We start from the raw sequence: 14,021 nt of genomic DNA, 5'->3' as shown, positions 1-14,021 counted from the left end.
TCCATATCTTGTACGCCTGGTTTTCTCAGGGCTTTGAAAGCCTAGCACGGACTAAGTTCCTCTTATCTCATAACCCACTTCGGAAATCCTCGGAAGATAATGTAAGTGTTGGGTGACAAGAGGGTCCATCAGCCAGAGGTCAGTTCCCAGAGCTCCCACTCTGTATGTGCATGTATCTTTCTTTAAGGAGGTTGTTCTGTTTTGATGGGACTGCTTTTCTTGGCCAAGAACTAAAATAATTTTAACTCGGACCTCTGTCTCAGGGATGGGTCTCTTTGGGCCCGGGCTAAATAGGCATCTTGATCTCATGGGACAAGCAGCCAGCAAAAGAACAGAGAAATTTCTTCAGGACACATTCTCCTCCTTCTTTTAATGTCAGACATATTTAAAGATTAGTTGGTTATAATTTTCTGTTTGAGGAAGACAAAGGAGAGGAAGGAAAACTGGGGAACGAGTCACAGAAAAGACTCCTCCTTCACATACATGTGCTTAGCTGTAATGATCAGGGAAATGCATGTTAAAACAGAATGATATTTTCTGAAGCCAATGAGATTAGCAAAACTTGAAAAGTCAGAAAGCTCCGGCGCCGACTCCATGTGGCGGTGGGAGCTGCAGGCCGTAGCCCTGTGGGCAAGGTGTGTTCAGCCTTGCATAGCTGCCTCTTGTTCGTCACCGTGGTTGTGTCTGTAAGGTCGCCGTGACCCCTGAGTTAGTGGAAACTGAAATACTGAGAAATGCAGGGTTAGGTTTCACGAGCCTCCGGTCGCAACCTTTTTCGCAGGCAATGAGCACACAGCCTCGTCTTACGCGTGTTTCTGGTTGAGGACGCCTTGTTCAACATCTCCTGTTGCCTCAGGGACCCTGAATCCGGCCCACGGCCCTGGACTTGCGCATGACGCTTGTGTCCCACCGGCACCCCCGGCACACACAGCCGCGCTGCCGCTCTCGGGGACGGGGACAGCGCTCAGCACAGTGCACGGGGCCGTTTTAGGCAGGGAAACCACCATGAAAGCACAGACACGTGAGAACGTGGCACCGAGTGGGCTGCACACAGGACACTTGCTTACAGTACGAAAGCCAGGGCGTTGCTTAGCTGAGCGCACGTGTGTCCTCTCCCGCGAACACAGCTTTCTCAGCTCCCTCCGCGTCGTAACAACTGCTCCTTTACTAAACAGACAGCCCTTCGGCATTTGCGTTTCACCCAAACCATATTTCAGGCCTCACTCGCAGCTTCTCTGGAAGTGTTCTGCACCCCTCGAGGCCTGTGCCCTTCGGTCCCGGGCCGCTCCCGACAGGGCTTCACTGCGCAGCCCGCAGGCGAGCCGGCCCCTGGCGGCTGCCGCCGGCTGGCCCCTGGGTCCGAGGGCACTCCGGAGGCGCTGCCTGCGGCAGGCCGCGTCGAGTGGGCCGCTCATTTCCAATACATTGTTTACAAGTGACAGCGAAGTGAAAGAGCAGACGTGAACTTCAGTTAGTGTTTAAAACCAGTAATACTTCCCACGGTCCTGCCCAGCTTGTAACATCCGCACGGAGGTTCCTCATGCACATTGTCACGCGACTCCTGCTTCTCGGCCCCTCTCTGATCCTCGCCACCCAAAGTCCACATGAAGACGACCCAAAGGAGCTGCAAGGTATCCTAGAGAATACTGAGTCTCACCGAGTTCCCCCGCTCACATTTATTTACGGATCTGGAATGAGGCCACCACGTCAATAGTCCTCACATTGACAGCTCCATTGTAGCCTCCTTGCGTCAGGGGATAATCAATACCTTAGACAGTTTCTGTCACAGAGCTCGATACGTTTACCCACCCAGACAATTTGGCAAGAAGACAATGAGAGAAAATGGCACAGTAAATGCTTCTGCCCATTCTAATAAAAATTCACCTTTTTTTCAGAGTATTATATAAAAAATGATTTTAAAATGTTGTTTTGAATAAAAAGTTTTGTCTATTATGCTCGCATTTGTATTATTTCTTTTAAAAAGTAAAGTAAAACTATCAAACCAGTCAAGATATTTAGTTAATGAAAAAACAGACTTGATTGATATTGAAACAGTCACTCACAGGATCAGCAGGTCCACAGAACTCTCGAAATGTCTTTGCAGGGTTCGTTTGTTGAATCTCCATCGCTACGCAGGGGCCAGAATACATTTCTGTCACCATCTCCTGCAATAGGTAATACGAAGTATTAAAAATTAATACAATTAAATAACTGTTTACGCTTCCTCTTTAACTGTACCACTATCCCACTAACCTCCAAATGCTGACGCTGCCTTTGCCTTCTTCCACGGAGCCACACCAGCCCGGACTCACCAGGTGTTACTCTAAGGAACTGTTTGGCTTATTGGAATCTAGTCATTTGTTTTCAAGGACCCACTTCACTGTCCTCTGAACAACTCCCTTGTACTCTTGTTTCTTCTGTCTCAGTCACATTTTCAGATGACTCTATCATTAAAGTAGATACTAAGCACTGCTATGGAGTTACACTATCATGTTAAGAACTAGCTGCTTTTAACCTTCAAAACCATTTGGGACAGTCTTCTACCCTGAGAATATTCTAAATGTCACAGATAATGTCAGTCAATACCCCAGCAAGCTATTTCCCTTGCATTCCTGAGGATTTCCATTTCGTAAGTGAAACAATATCGTGTCTTTGAACCTGACCCAGTGTCTCTCAGGGGTGAGAATGCCTCTGTCCCTGGGTGTCGGTGGCTGGCGACGGGCAGAACCCTGGATACTCTGAGGAATACTTTCATGATGAAAGATGATGCTGAGATCCCCAAGGTGTGAGACACTCAAATGGTTTTCAGTACCAAAGCTTCCACTTACTTTGATACTTACGTTATACTCAGACACTACTCCTTTATAAACTTCATAGAACTCTTCAACGTTGACTCGGTCCATGTTGAACTATAGTAAAAACAAAACAAAACATAAGTCAACCAAGCAAATGAAATGAGTCAACTTGTTTCAACATTTATGATCTCTTGATTATTTTTTCTTTACTTTAAAATGTAAACCTTAATTATTAAATACTCTTTGAAGAAGAAAGTGTTGTCAGAAATTAGCTCATCCATAATAAAAATGGGGAACGATTACACAGTGCTTCAGGTGTCGAGCGCCGTTCTCCATGGGGCATAGGCGGTGTCTCATGTGGTGGCCGGACCACCTGGGACCTGAGCAGAGCTGACAGCCCAGGCCGCAGAGGAGGCCGAGGCGCGGAGGGTTAGGGGCCTTGACCGGCCCGCGCTCGTACCCAGCACAGCGCCCTCCTTTTGGAGGAAGGCTCCATCCTCAGTACTATAAAAAGCCACACACAACGCAGTGTTGTTCCCTGACAAATTAGTGGCACAGGAAAGAAACAGCACTAAAGAAAAGTGCTTCAGATTTGTCGAGAGGGCTGACCATAAACCCTTCCTCTCCCAAGCATTCAGAAAAGTCCCTAATTAGCCTGGCTCACGGTAAAGCACTTGCACAAGTCATATGGGATTCCCACGACCCTTCAAAAAGATAAGCGTACGAGGACTCATTCTTGTCCAAGCTGGATTCAAACACAGAAATAAAAGTTCATTAAGTTCTACTGTCTCAAAAGCTAAGACCTTAAATGTTTTCAAAATCGCCTCAGAGTTTCCAATTTTATCTCCCATTCCTCCCAACACACTTCGCTCCTTGTGGCCAGGGCTGATGGTTACGGAGGAATCCCCGCCTGCTCAGACAATAATTCCAATTAGGGGGTTTATTTTTCGTAACCAACACAGCTATACAGGGAGGGAATTTTGTTTGATTTCAGGTTTTTAACCCTGTAGTCACACAACCTGTGTTATTAATATAACAAAGTAGTACCAGGAAACATAATTTATTAAATACCTAGTAATTTGCATTGGAAATTCCACCAGTCTTGCAGTGCAGAGTGTTCCATTAGAAAGGGTTATTTCACTGAGCCCACTGAAGCAAACAATGGCATTCTCAGTGCTTAGCTGCTAACACTGCAGACAAGGCTGCCTGAACTTTGGCCAAGGTCACATACCTAGAAAGCAGCTGACCCACGAGCCAGAAATAAATCTTTCTTACTCCAAAAATCAAGGACTGTGAATGTCACTAAATCGCCACGCCTCTCCCACAGGTTCAATTCATCTTTTTAAAATTACTCTTGTTTTCCCTGAGCACCTAGTATGGCCACTCACTGAGCGAGGTCATGGGTTGATCTAGCAGGACTTAGACGAATGCTCAAAGCTAAAATTTCCACACTGATCCTTTTTCTCAGCGGGCTCAGGTCCATTGCCAAGCTGCTTTGAGAAAGTTTGGGTTCACAGTTTCTGTATAGTCTCAGGTAAGATTCTTCAAATATCGACTTCCTCATCTGTGTCCAAGTTTTGCCTGACGACTCTGCAAATTTCTCCCAGTTCTGACCTATTCTGGCTTACAGGCGTCCCCACCAACCTGGGACACAAAGCAGGCGGAGCCTCACTTGGTGCCTGGCCTCCACTCTTCGGTGATCCTAAGCCTCCAGAGAAATCAAAGACACTCCCTTCTTAGAAGGAGAGGACACAAATTAAATTGGTAAGAGAATTCTTAGCTCCAAAATCAGCACTTCACTATCATAATAGCATAAACTTGCTGGCCTTCAAACATGGTAAAACCCACATCATGTATCTGATTCCTCTAATAATCTGTACCCCGTTTCTCGTCAAATGCCCTGGTAAGTGGAGAACGAAAGCGTGAGCCCTACGGAAGCGGGTGGTGTTCCTTCGGGGAACGCTTTCCGAGAAACGCGTCACGGCAATTCGCCCACATAGGGGCCAACATGTCCCCACTTCAGAAAAGATGCTGGAGGAAAAATCCAGGAACCAGCAAAAGGTCCTGGTCAGCGAAAAAGCCAAAATGATTCTCTTCCCTCCTTCTCTTCTTAGCCACAAATCTAGACAACAGAAAATTCATTATAACCACTTAGCCTAATTCTACTTTTTAAAAAGATTTTATTTATTTATTTTTAGAAAGAAGAGATGGTAGGGAGACAAAGAAACATCGATGTGAAAGAGAAACAACAATTGGCTGCCTCTTACATGCCTCCAACTGGGAACCTGGCCCGCAACCCGGACATGTCCCCCGACCAGGAATTGAACAGCAGCCTTTTGGTTTGCAGGTCCGCGCTCAGTCCACTGAGCCACGCCAGCCAGGGCTGCCTTAATTCTATTTTTCATTTGTAAAAACTAAATACACTGTCTTAGCTCATACCTGCAAGCAAAGTTCCAAGAATTGTATAAACCTACCATATAAGCTTAAATTAGGTATACCATTTGAATATTAGTTCTATCAGTGAAAGATTATATGGGTAAAATAATTTCAAAAACATTTTTTGATTATAAGTATATCAAGTTCAGTAACTGTATTTTTTGGTGCTTTGATGCATTGAGTGCACAGAGAAAATTCAACGCCAAACATTTTTGGAGCTCACTGCAAACCACGTACCATCTGCATAGCTGAGATTTCAAAGCCTGCGTCCCGGATGGCCACCAGGATCTTCCCCAGCAGCCCTGAAAGCACAGAAGAAACGGTGGGAGGCGCAGAACTTCCAAGGCACTGCAGCTGCTTAGACACAGAAGTTTTCTACATCGAATCACCTTACTTTGCTTACACGCTACATGAAGAAATAACATATTTCTGCAAGGAAAACTGAATCTCTAATGCTGAGCATTACACTGCCACTTGGTTCACTTAGTGCTTCAGGAATTCCAATGGTGATCTTGAAGATTAAAAAACATTCAAGGTATTATTTTGCCTATCGGGCACTGAAGTCCAGCGATGCAGGGAGCATGAAAATCAAACAATTAAAATTAATATTACAAAAAATAAAATTCCAAAGTACTAGATACATAAAGGGCTCAAAGGAAGAGCTTGAAGGAGAAATAATCAAATTATAATTGAAGAGGGGGGCAAGAGTTTCACACAAACCTGGGGAACAGCGAGCACGTTCTCGCAGCAATAAGAAGTCAAAAAAGAAACAAAAGGGAAAAAAAGCTGAAAAGGGAGAGAAACATGACCCAGACAGGTGAAGGCTCTGGATGGCAACAGGGCAGGTTGGCCTTCACTCCCCAGATCGGGGGTGGGAGGATGGGGCCTGGGGGCTCTGCAAGTTGGGGACGGATTTTGAGATTCTGTTCATTTTCTGTAAAAACATTGAGTGTTTTTTTTTTCAAGTCAACTAAAATATTCCCTCTCACATACACACACACTCACATACGCACACACATCATTTTCTGGGTCACCTGGATGCTCACCTAGTAACTCCAAAACACCAGCAAGTGCCAGGGCCTGAACGTGCATTTTTATTTAGTGTTAGTGCTCCCGCCACTGAGTGGAGCTATTTTCATGGTAGCAGCTGAGGGGTGGCAGAAAAAGAGGGACCGGTCTCTCAGATGACACATTTGTGCCGAGGGAAGGCTGGGTAGCAGCACAGCGCGCTGGGGAGGCAACGGCTCCCCAGACGCCTGGCCCGTGTCACGGTACACATCACGCCTGAGCAGCCTGTGCCATCTCCACATCGCCCTTGACGACTCAGTTTTGGCAAGCGGCCTTTGCCACATTCACAGTGCTCGCTTAAACTCTACCCATTTTATAGCCTTGGTTGTAGTAACTGGTAGCACTGTTTTATGCAGGCACATGTGAAAGGCTTGTGTGCCGCGTCTCTGTGGCCATTCCTCAGCTGCATCAGGAAGGAAATAACCCACGTCGTGTGCGGGCTCATCTCTCCTCTGAAAGGAAGCGCTGCGGAGGGGAGCGGAGGGGAGCGGAGGCTCACGCAGCGGCTGACCAGGCGGCATGGGGGAGAAGTGCTGGCTGAGGAAGACACGCCTGGGGCAACGGCGGGCAGGCCGGCCGGGGAGGGGCGCGAAGGGACAGCAAGGCCTTCGGCGCCCGCGAGCATGCGGCCCAGACGGGGCCCGCAGCAGCGGCGGGGGCGGAGGAGGGCGTGAGCCGGGACACAGCCAGGCCAGACGGGACGGGCGAACTCAGCGTGGACTGTGAGGGGGAAGGAGTGAGGGTTTTGAGTCTAAGTGACCAGCAGAATGCAGCGCCTTTTAAGAAAAAAACGAGTAATGAAAACAAATTAAGGAAAAAGGTGCGGAATTATTCTGAACACAGAAACAGAATGTTAGAGCAGGACACTGATCAGAATTTGAGGACAGAACCTATCCACTGGCAGAAAAGAATCCCCGAGGAATGAATGAAGGAAGCTCCTGTACGAAGTTGGGATCTGGAGTATGGCTGCTGTCCAACAGCTGGAGGGGACAAGGAGGGGCACAGAGAGGTGAGAGCCGAAACGATGAGAAAAGATCACTCCGGTTTGACCACAAGAAGGGCAAAAGCAAAAAAAGAGCTTTGAGTTTTGAGAAAATACCTACAGTTTGGGAACTGAAGAATAAAAATGAACAAAGACACATACAAGGAGCTGTGCAAGAGGATAAAGAAGAAAATATGGCAGTAGCATCACAATCCCAAACGGAGGGGGAAGTCGTAGAATGGAGGGACAGCTAAGAGTTAAGGGAGATTAAGAACCCTGGGAACTGAGATAACATATAATTTCAAACCTCTACCAGTGAACTTTTTTTTTAACCCTAGTAGATAAGATCTATTGGTCTACCTTGTACTTTGAATGAACTGTTTACCTGTGAATGACTTTGTATAACAATGTGTAATACCACACACTGATGACTATTTAGGGAAGATTAGTTCACTGAGTTAGACAGATCTTCCAAATGCTGACTCATTTCATAATGCCATATTGAGAAAAGTCACATTTGTTAATATCACCCCCAATTTCATCAGCTGAGTCTTTAAAGATTGGGACGCTGTCAGGTGGTGACTACAGTTTTCCAAGATCCTAATCCTAGTTTTCATTTGTAACTTCTGATCTCACTTGGATCTTTATCTTTGGCAATGCTTATTGTCATTTGTCATTTCTTTGAAATGACAGGATTACTTAATTTTGAAAAAAAACAATGCTCGCCGATACTCGAGCCTGAATAGCCACAGTCTGCCTGCCGCTCGTTCTCTCAGGCACGAACGAGACCCCCTAAAGAAGCCCCTCGGGTGAGGTCACCGCGGAAACCCCTGGCCAAGGCTTTTCGTAAAGACAGCGTATGTCTGTGTGCGGAGCGAAGGCGCCTATGTGTACAGCCCTTAGCCTCACACAGAACATTAGTCAAAAATTAATGGTCTTTACTGCTTCATCAAGGCCATTCTTATGTAAAAGTGGCTTTTCCCCTTTGCAATGCATGACAGTTAAAACTACGCTCACTGTGAGTTTGGCGCCGCGGTCTGTTTTGCCCGCCTCTGCTCTTGTACCATCCGTGCACACGTCAGCACATTTGACAAGGCAAACATGCCACATGGCTCCTGACTGTTGTTCTGCATAGCATGATATTCTCATGGGAGTGCACTCATGTGGGATATAAAACTAAAAACAAGAAGTGAGCAAACAAGACAGACAAAGCCTCACGGCCACAGACAGCGGTGTGGCTGTTACCAGACGGAGGGAGGGAGGGTGGGGGATGGCAAAGGGCACAGGGGTCAAATATATGGTGACAGAAGGAGAGTTGGCTTTAGGCAGTGAACACACAATGAAATAGACAGATGGTGTATTATAGAGGCGTACACTTGAAATCAATAACATTGATTAACCAATGTCCCCCAATATATTTAATTTTTAAAAGGGCAATAAACTCTTAGTGTTATTTTGAAAATAGATTAGACCTCACAGATACCTAAAAGGATTTTCTTCACTGTGATTTTAAAAAATGCCTTACATGATTACATAAGAACCATGATCTGAATGTGAAAGCAGCATTAAGCCCTATGCATTAACCAACACAAAGAGAAATCCACAATCTACATCTACTCTAAATCTATAATCACATTAAACTAGCCCTGTGGAATGTACCATCTGACAGAATAATTCTATTCACAGATAAACCAATAAAGGAGTCACGGTCCACGTAACACTGGCCTTCCTCCAGGAACAGTCAGGGTCGAAGGCAACGCTTTTCCCCCCTATACACTCAGTTGGTCATGTGTGGAGGCAGAAGGGAGGGCATTTAAGAAGCCTGTTCTGTGCTTAACAGCTCGGAGAGACAAACTGTCAATGACTGCATGTCCCTTCCTTTGGCCTAGACAGAAAATGCTCCGGTGATGGAACAAATGACAGTAACTATGTAAATGAAGCAGCAAAACATGCAAATGCAAAGGTGCACGCAGCGCCGCCAAGAGCTTCCAAGGCTCACGCAAGGCAGAGGCTTGTGTTCTGGGGCCGGCGTTTGCAGAGCAGTTTGTTTCCCATGGTCTGTTCACAACTCCGCCAACGCTGCCTCTCAATGTTCTGCACGTCAAGCCGCTGCTCCACCTCCACTTCCTGTGCCTCCCCTTCCTGTCCCCACACCCTTCACATGGGCTGTTCAAAAGCCTCTTTAGAAGTGGCTACCCTGTATCCAATCATGAACAATGTTTTTCTGAAAACTGCTGGTTCTGCTGGGGTCAGGAACCCTCCGCCCCAACCTCTTTTAGGAAAACTGACCCACTAGACGCTTGCTTATAAGGGGAGCTGCCATCCCCCTGTGTATACGGCCCCGCAATCATGGCCTCTGAGAGCAGCCAGGGGTGGCATCCACCGACAGGGCCCGCCTCGGTGAGCACTCTGCTCCCAAAGCCAGGGTGGTGCCGCAGGGGCGGGCCCATCACTGGCACAAGCCAATCAGAGTCCTTTCCTGGGATTTCTTTTTTTCCTGCTGGCAACCCTTGCCCTCTCTCAAGGTGCTGGGGAAAGCATATATAAGAATGTGATGCTGACGGTCAAGAGAGGCAAATAGGAAAGCGAGAGAGAGCTGGGAGACTGACCGAGTCTCTGCTTTGGGTCCTCCCTAAGCCCGGCTCGCCCCTGCCCTTCCACCAGCGGTCCGGGTAAGTGAGAGAGAACTGGGGGTTCAAGCTGGGTTCCCACCGGGTACACGCTGTCCTCACTCAGCCGCCTGGCTCATGCAACAGGCGATGTACTGCAGCCCAGGAGAGAAGGGGTGCAGGAGGAAGGGTGGAAAAAGAAGACGCGGCGTATTTCAAAAGCTGCGATATTCAGTGTGTGCTGACTATGATAAAAGAAGAACAGTAGACAGCAACAAATATCCTGGAAAAAGTCCTATGCATAGCCGCATGATCGAACACGGGATTAGAGGGAGGTCCCGGTCTGTCCCTCACGGAGGACAGTGCCGGAGAAGCAGCTGACCATGAGGTCTTCAAGTACACTGAAGTTCAAGCAGCACCTTTAGGAAGGGTAGATTTGACCAGTTTAAGTAAGAGGGTTCCACCGATAAGGGAAACAAATGGCGAGGTAACCGAACAGAACAGGCGCTCGGGCACCAGCTGGTATCAAGAAGACAAAAGGGCAAGTCACGGATTTCACGCAGTTTAAACCCCGAAACATAACACGGCCAGCACCACTTGGAATAAAGACTTGCGTCAGGCTCTACGACCCAGAACGGCGCCAGGTGCTAGGTGAGGTATCCTCGGTCACCAGAGCAGGCGTCCAGGTTCCATGACGGGCTAAGGTCACGCCCCAGACTCATCCGGGTCCAGAAACAGCCAGAAGGTGAGCATCAGGGACTGGACAAGCTTCTCCCAAGAGTAACTGTGACATGGCCCTGGGTCTAAAGTAGAAACAAAGGTGGGGTTTTCTTTCAGTTTTAAATAAACACACAAACTGAGGTACAGGTAGGCATATACTTTTGAGAAACCGTGTCTCTTCCTCTGAGCTGGGATCTGGTGACAGGGACTCGGTCAGCGTTAACAGGTTTGCCTCGGTTCGGCCGTTCCCTCGCTGGGCCCTGCGAGGAGCGGCCCTCGATGGAGAGGCAGCTCCGACGCGGGGAGAGGGCCGCGCCGTCCCTGCTTACAGGTGCCGCGCGCAGGGGCAGGGCCTGCCCGAGCGAGCGCTGTGGGGAGAGGACGACTATCGACGGTCGTTACCCAGGAGACGTCTGGCCAGGCCCCGGTGCATCAGTTTGCTCTCCAGGCCCCTGACAAGGTCCTGACAAATAATCCAGGCGGAAAAGCCCTGCCGGTGGCCTATCTCAGCTTAGCCTCACAACGTCTTTCCTTCTCTAAAAAGGGGGCAGCACCCTCTTACCAGGCCAGGACGAGGGTCACAGGCCCCTGTAAATGCAGTGTTCCTAGGGGGACCAGGGCCCGCGATGGCGCTGTGAGGCTGTTAGCAGGAGTCTAGCAGCACGTGATCCAACAACCATCACAAACGCGGCAGGATGGGTATAGGACAGCTTTGCTTACACAGTTAGCATGGATTTAACTTGAGCGGTACTGTTAAAATGCAAGCATTTTATATCTCCTGCTTTAGGGCATGTCGTGGGGGCATACACGACATGCCCTAAAGCAGCCAGCAAGTGATAGAAGGAAATTTTAAACGCAGTTCTGCATGCCCCCAGAGTCTGAGGTTATATCACAATAAATTAGTCAAAATATTTAACTGCCTGGTACATAGCATTCACTTAAATCCTTCATGTCTATTGGAGAAGTTCAGAACATGCTACCTCAAAATATGTTGCTGTGGTATGTTGGCTATTTTGAGTTAAAGGCACTTGAAAAAACAGCAAAATACCAGAAAAACACTCTGATCTTCCTTCTCCGTCAAAAGCAAGCAATGGAATTCCTATGTGAAAGGCCCCCTCCCTGAACCAGAGAGAAAGCAACATTCTCATCCCTAAGGACCAGAAATGGAGACAGGGAGACGCCCACGCAGACAGGCCTTGTTGAAACGCTCCCTGCCTTCCCCCAGCTCCCGCGCCCAGGTCGGCCAGGCGCCCACGCGGCCCGGCGGCCTCGCTGCCTTCGGCTTGCTGCTAGACGCAGCTGCTCCCCACTCCGGTGGCCGCTCCTCGCAAAGGCCCCTATGTCATGCGACACTTGTCTAAATAAATCTGAATGCTTTTCTCCTCTTGACCTATCATATGTCAATTTAATTCTCAGGCCACCCCCCAAAAATTCTAAGAGGGTAAAATTAAAAGTTTGCCTCCTCTACAACCTGGCAAAAACCTACATTATTACACGTAGGCATGAATATATGTGTGCAACTATATTCTCTGATCTTCTTAATGTCCACTATGACATCAATAACAGGGAAGAGACAAGGCCTATCTAGTAAATTTTGAACTGTTCAGATCTTCACCCAATGTATTGATTATTTAGAGTTTAAGGTTTCCTTCCTTCCTTATCATTTCGTGCTTATCAAATTTGAAGGAAAAAACGGGAAACAAGAATCATTTTACTACTAGTAATTCTAAAAAACTGTTTTCCAGAGAAAAAAATCATTAAAAGTTGAGTCTTTAACAGATAGATGGACAGTATTCTTTAAAATGATGACACAATGCTTTCAAGTTTAAAAATCTAGTAATAATATTTTCACAAGTCTCTGTAACAAAATATATTTCCTGTGGAAACATCCTGATGTGAAGGTCCTTCTTGGAGTCTTAATATTTTCCTTGATATCATAATATCTGTAGAGCAACCTCAATACCTGAAAGCAACCCTGTAGCCAAGGAACCCGCCCTTATCCTGTGGAAAAACTGGAAGACAAGATGAAACAGCAACAACAGAGCCCTTGACTGTGAGTCACGAAACGCAGCTCTGAAGCGGCAGCCAGGCTTTCACGTAGGACATTCACCGTAACCTAGAGGCTCCGCTCCACTTACGGACACTGAACAGCAGTGGTGAGAAACGAAGCTGCAACATGGAAAAAGGTAGCCAAGAAATCTTGCGTTTTATTTGGTAAGAACCTGTAAAAGAAGTTTTAACGCTGATGTAGCCAAGAGTGCATGAACTAACAAAACGCACATAAAAGGATGATATGTTTAACATTAATCATCCGTCTAAATCAAGTTGGAAAAAACATGATTTCTTTTAAAATCCAAATCTCGTGAAATACAAGTAAAAGGTATTTTAACTAAAACAATAGGGCTTGGGTGTCTTTAGAACGTGTTGATGTCAAGTCAAATCAAAGCTAGAGATTACAGGCATTTAGATTAATTTTCAATGCCAAAATACAAAAGAAGTCACAGGCATTGCTACATTCAACAGAAGGCATTTCATACTAATCCTGGCAAAATGCAGAACCAAGAACCTTAAGCGCCAGACCCGGGTGGACAGCCGCTCCCTGGACAGCCGCCTGCGCCTGGACAGTTCCCCCGCACTGACCATCGCCCAGTGATTTCAACCAGACGGAAAGGCAGACCCATGGATCCGATCGCCTGCAAACGCCCGCACTTTCCTGCCTCCTAGTAAGCAAACTGCCGTCGAATCACACTGACTCCCCTGCAGACGAGAGTTCTGGAGTCGGCAGAAGCGCTGAACTGAGGTTTTCATGGGTCTCAAACTCACCCATCAGCTGACCGCAAAATCCATCCTAGCGGCAAGCAGGCTCACGCCATACAGACCGGATCCATCCAGAAGCGCTTCTGATTCTCCACTTCTGCCACCCACCTGGATCTAAGACATGCCTTTTTCCTTCCCAAGATCCTAACAAGCATAAATTCCATAAACTCCTTACAAGACAATTAAGAGCAACCAACGTAGCTTTATAGATGTACCCACACGGTAACTCAACATATTAAAATTCACCATAATGAAGTTAAGTGAGGAGAAAATAGTAGAGGTGGCTCCCACACCAGCACAGGGCAGCAGAGGAGACCCACAGGGCTTGAAACCCCCAGCAAATATGCTGCCAAGAAGCTCCTCCCTGCTGGGAGGACAAGGACAGGCTCAGCAGAGCAAAAGCAGCCAAGATCAGCGAGTGCAGTGGAAAGAAGATCACAATTTAAAACACAGACAGTCCACAAAAAACAAAAAGGAAGTACAGTATAGGGTAGACAGGCCAGAAGCTGAACATTCTGTAACATCAGGCGAACAGGTTGTCAGAAGTCCCAGGCCAGGGCCGGCTTACTACAGAAAGCCAGGCTTCACGCCATC

General features: G+C 47.3%; 1 protein-coding gene across 3 annotated transcripts in view; it reads right to left on the bottom strand.

Moving 5' to 3' along the window:
* NME7 (NME/NM23 family member 7) overlaps positions 1-14,021 on the bottom strand; it is an 89,551-nt gene that overhangs the window by 40,619 nt on the left and 34,911 nt on the right. For all 3 annotated transcript variants that reach the window (XM_054587803.1, XM_054587805.1, XM_054587804.1), the window contains exons 8-10: positions 5,469-5,533; positions 2,841-2,909; positions 2,064-2,165 (exon numbers count right to left, since the gene is read on the bottom strand). In XM_054587803.1, coding sequence (XP_054443778.1) covers positions 2,064-2,165; positions 2,841-2,909; positions 5,469-5,533 — 236 coding nt within the window. The remainder of the gene's footprint in view (positions 1-2,063; positions 2,166-2,840; positions 2,910-5,468; positions 5,534-14,021) is intronic.

This window comes from Pteronotus mesoamericanus, unplaced genomic scaffold, assembly GCF_021234165.1.
Source record: "Pteronotus mesoamericanus isolate MK-2021 breed Mesoamerican mustached bat unplaced genomic scaffold, CSHL_Meso_final scaffold_1186, whole genome shotgun sequence".
NCBI classification, from domain to species: Eukaryota; Metazoa; Chordata; class Mammalia; order Chiroptera; family Mormoopidae; genus Pteronotus; species Pteronotus mesoamericanus.
This window is presented reverse-complemented; position numbering and strand designations above follow the sequence as displayed.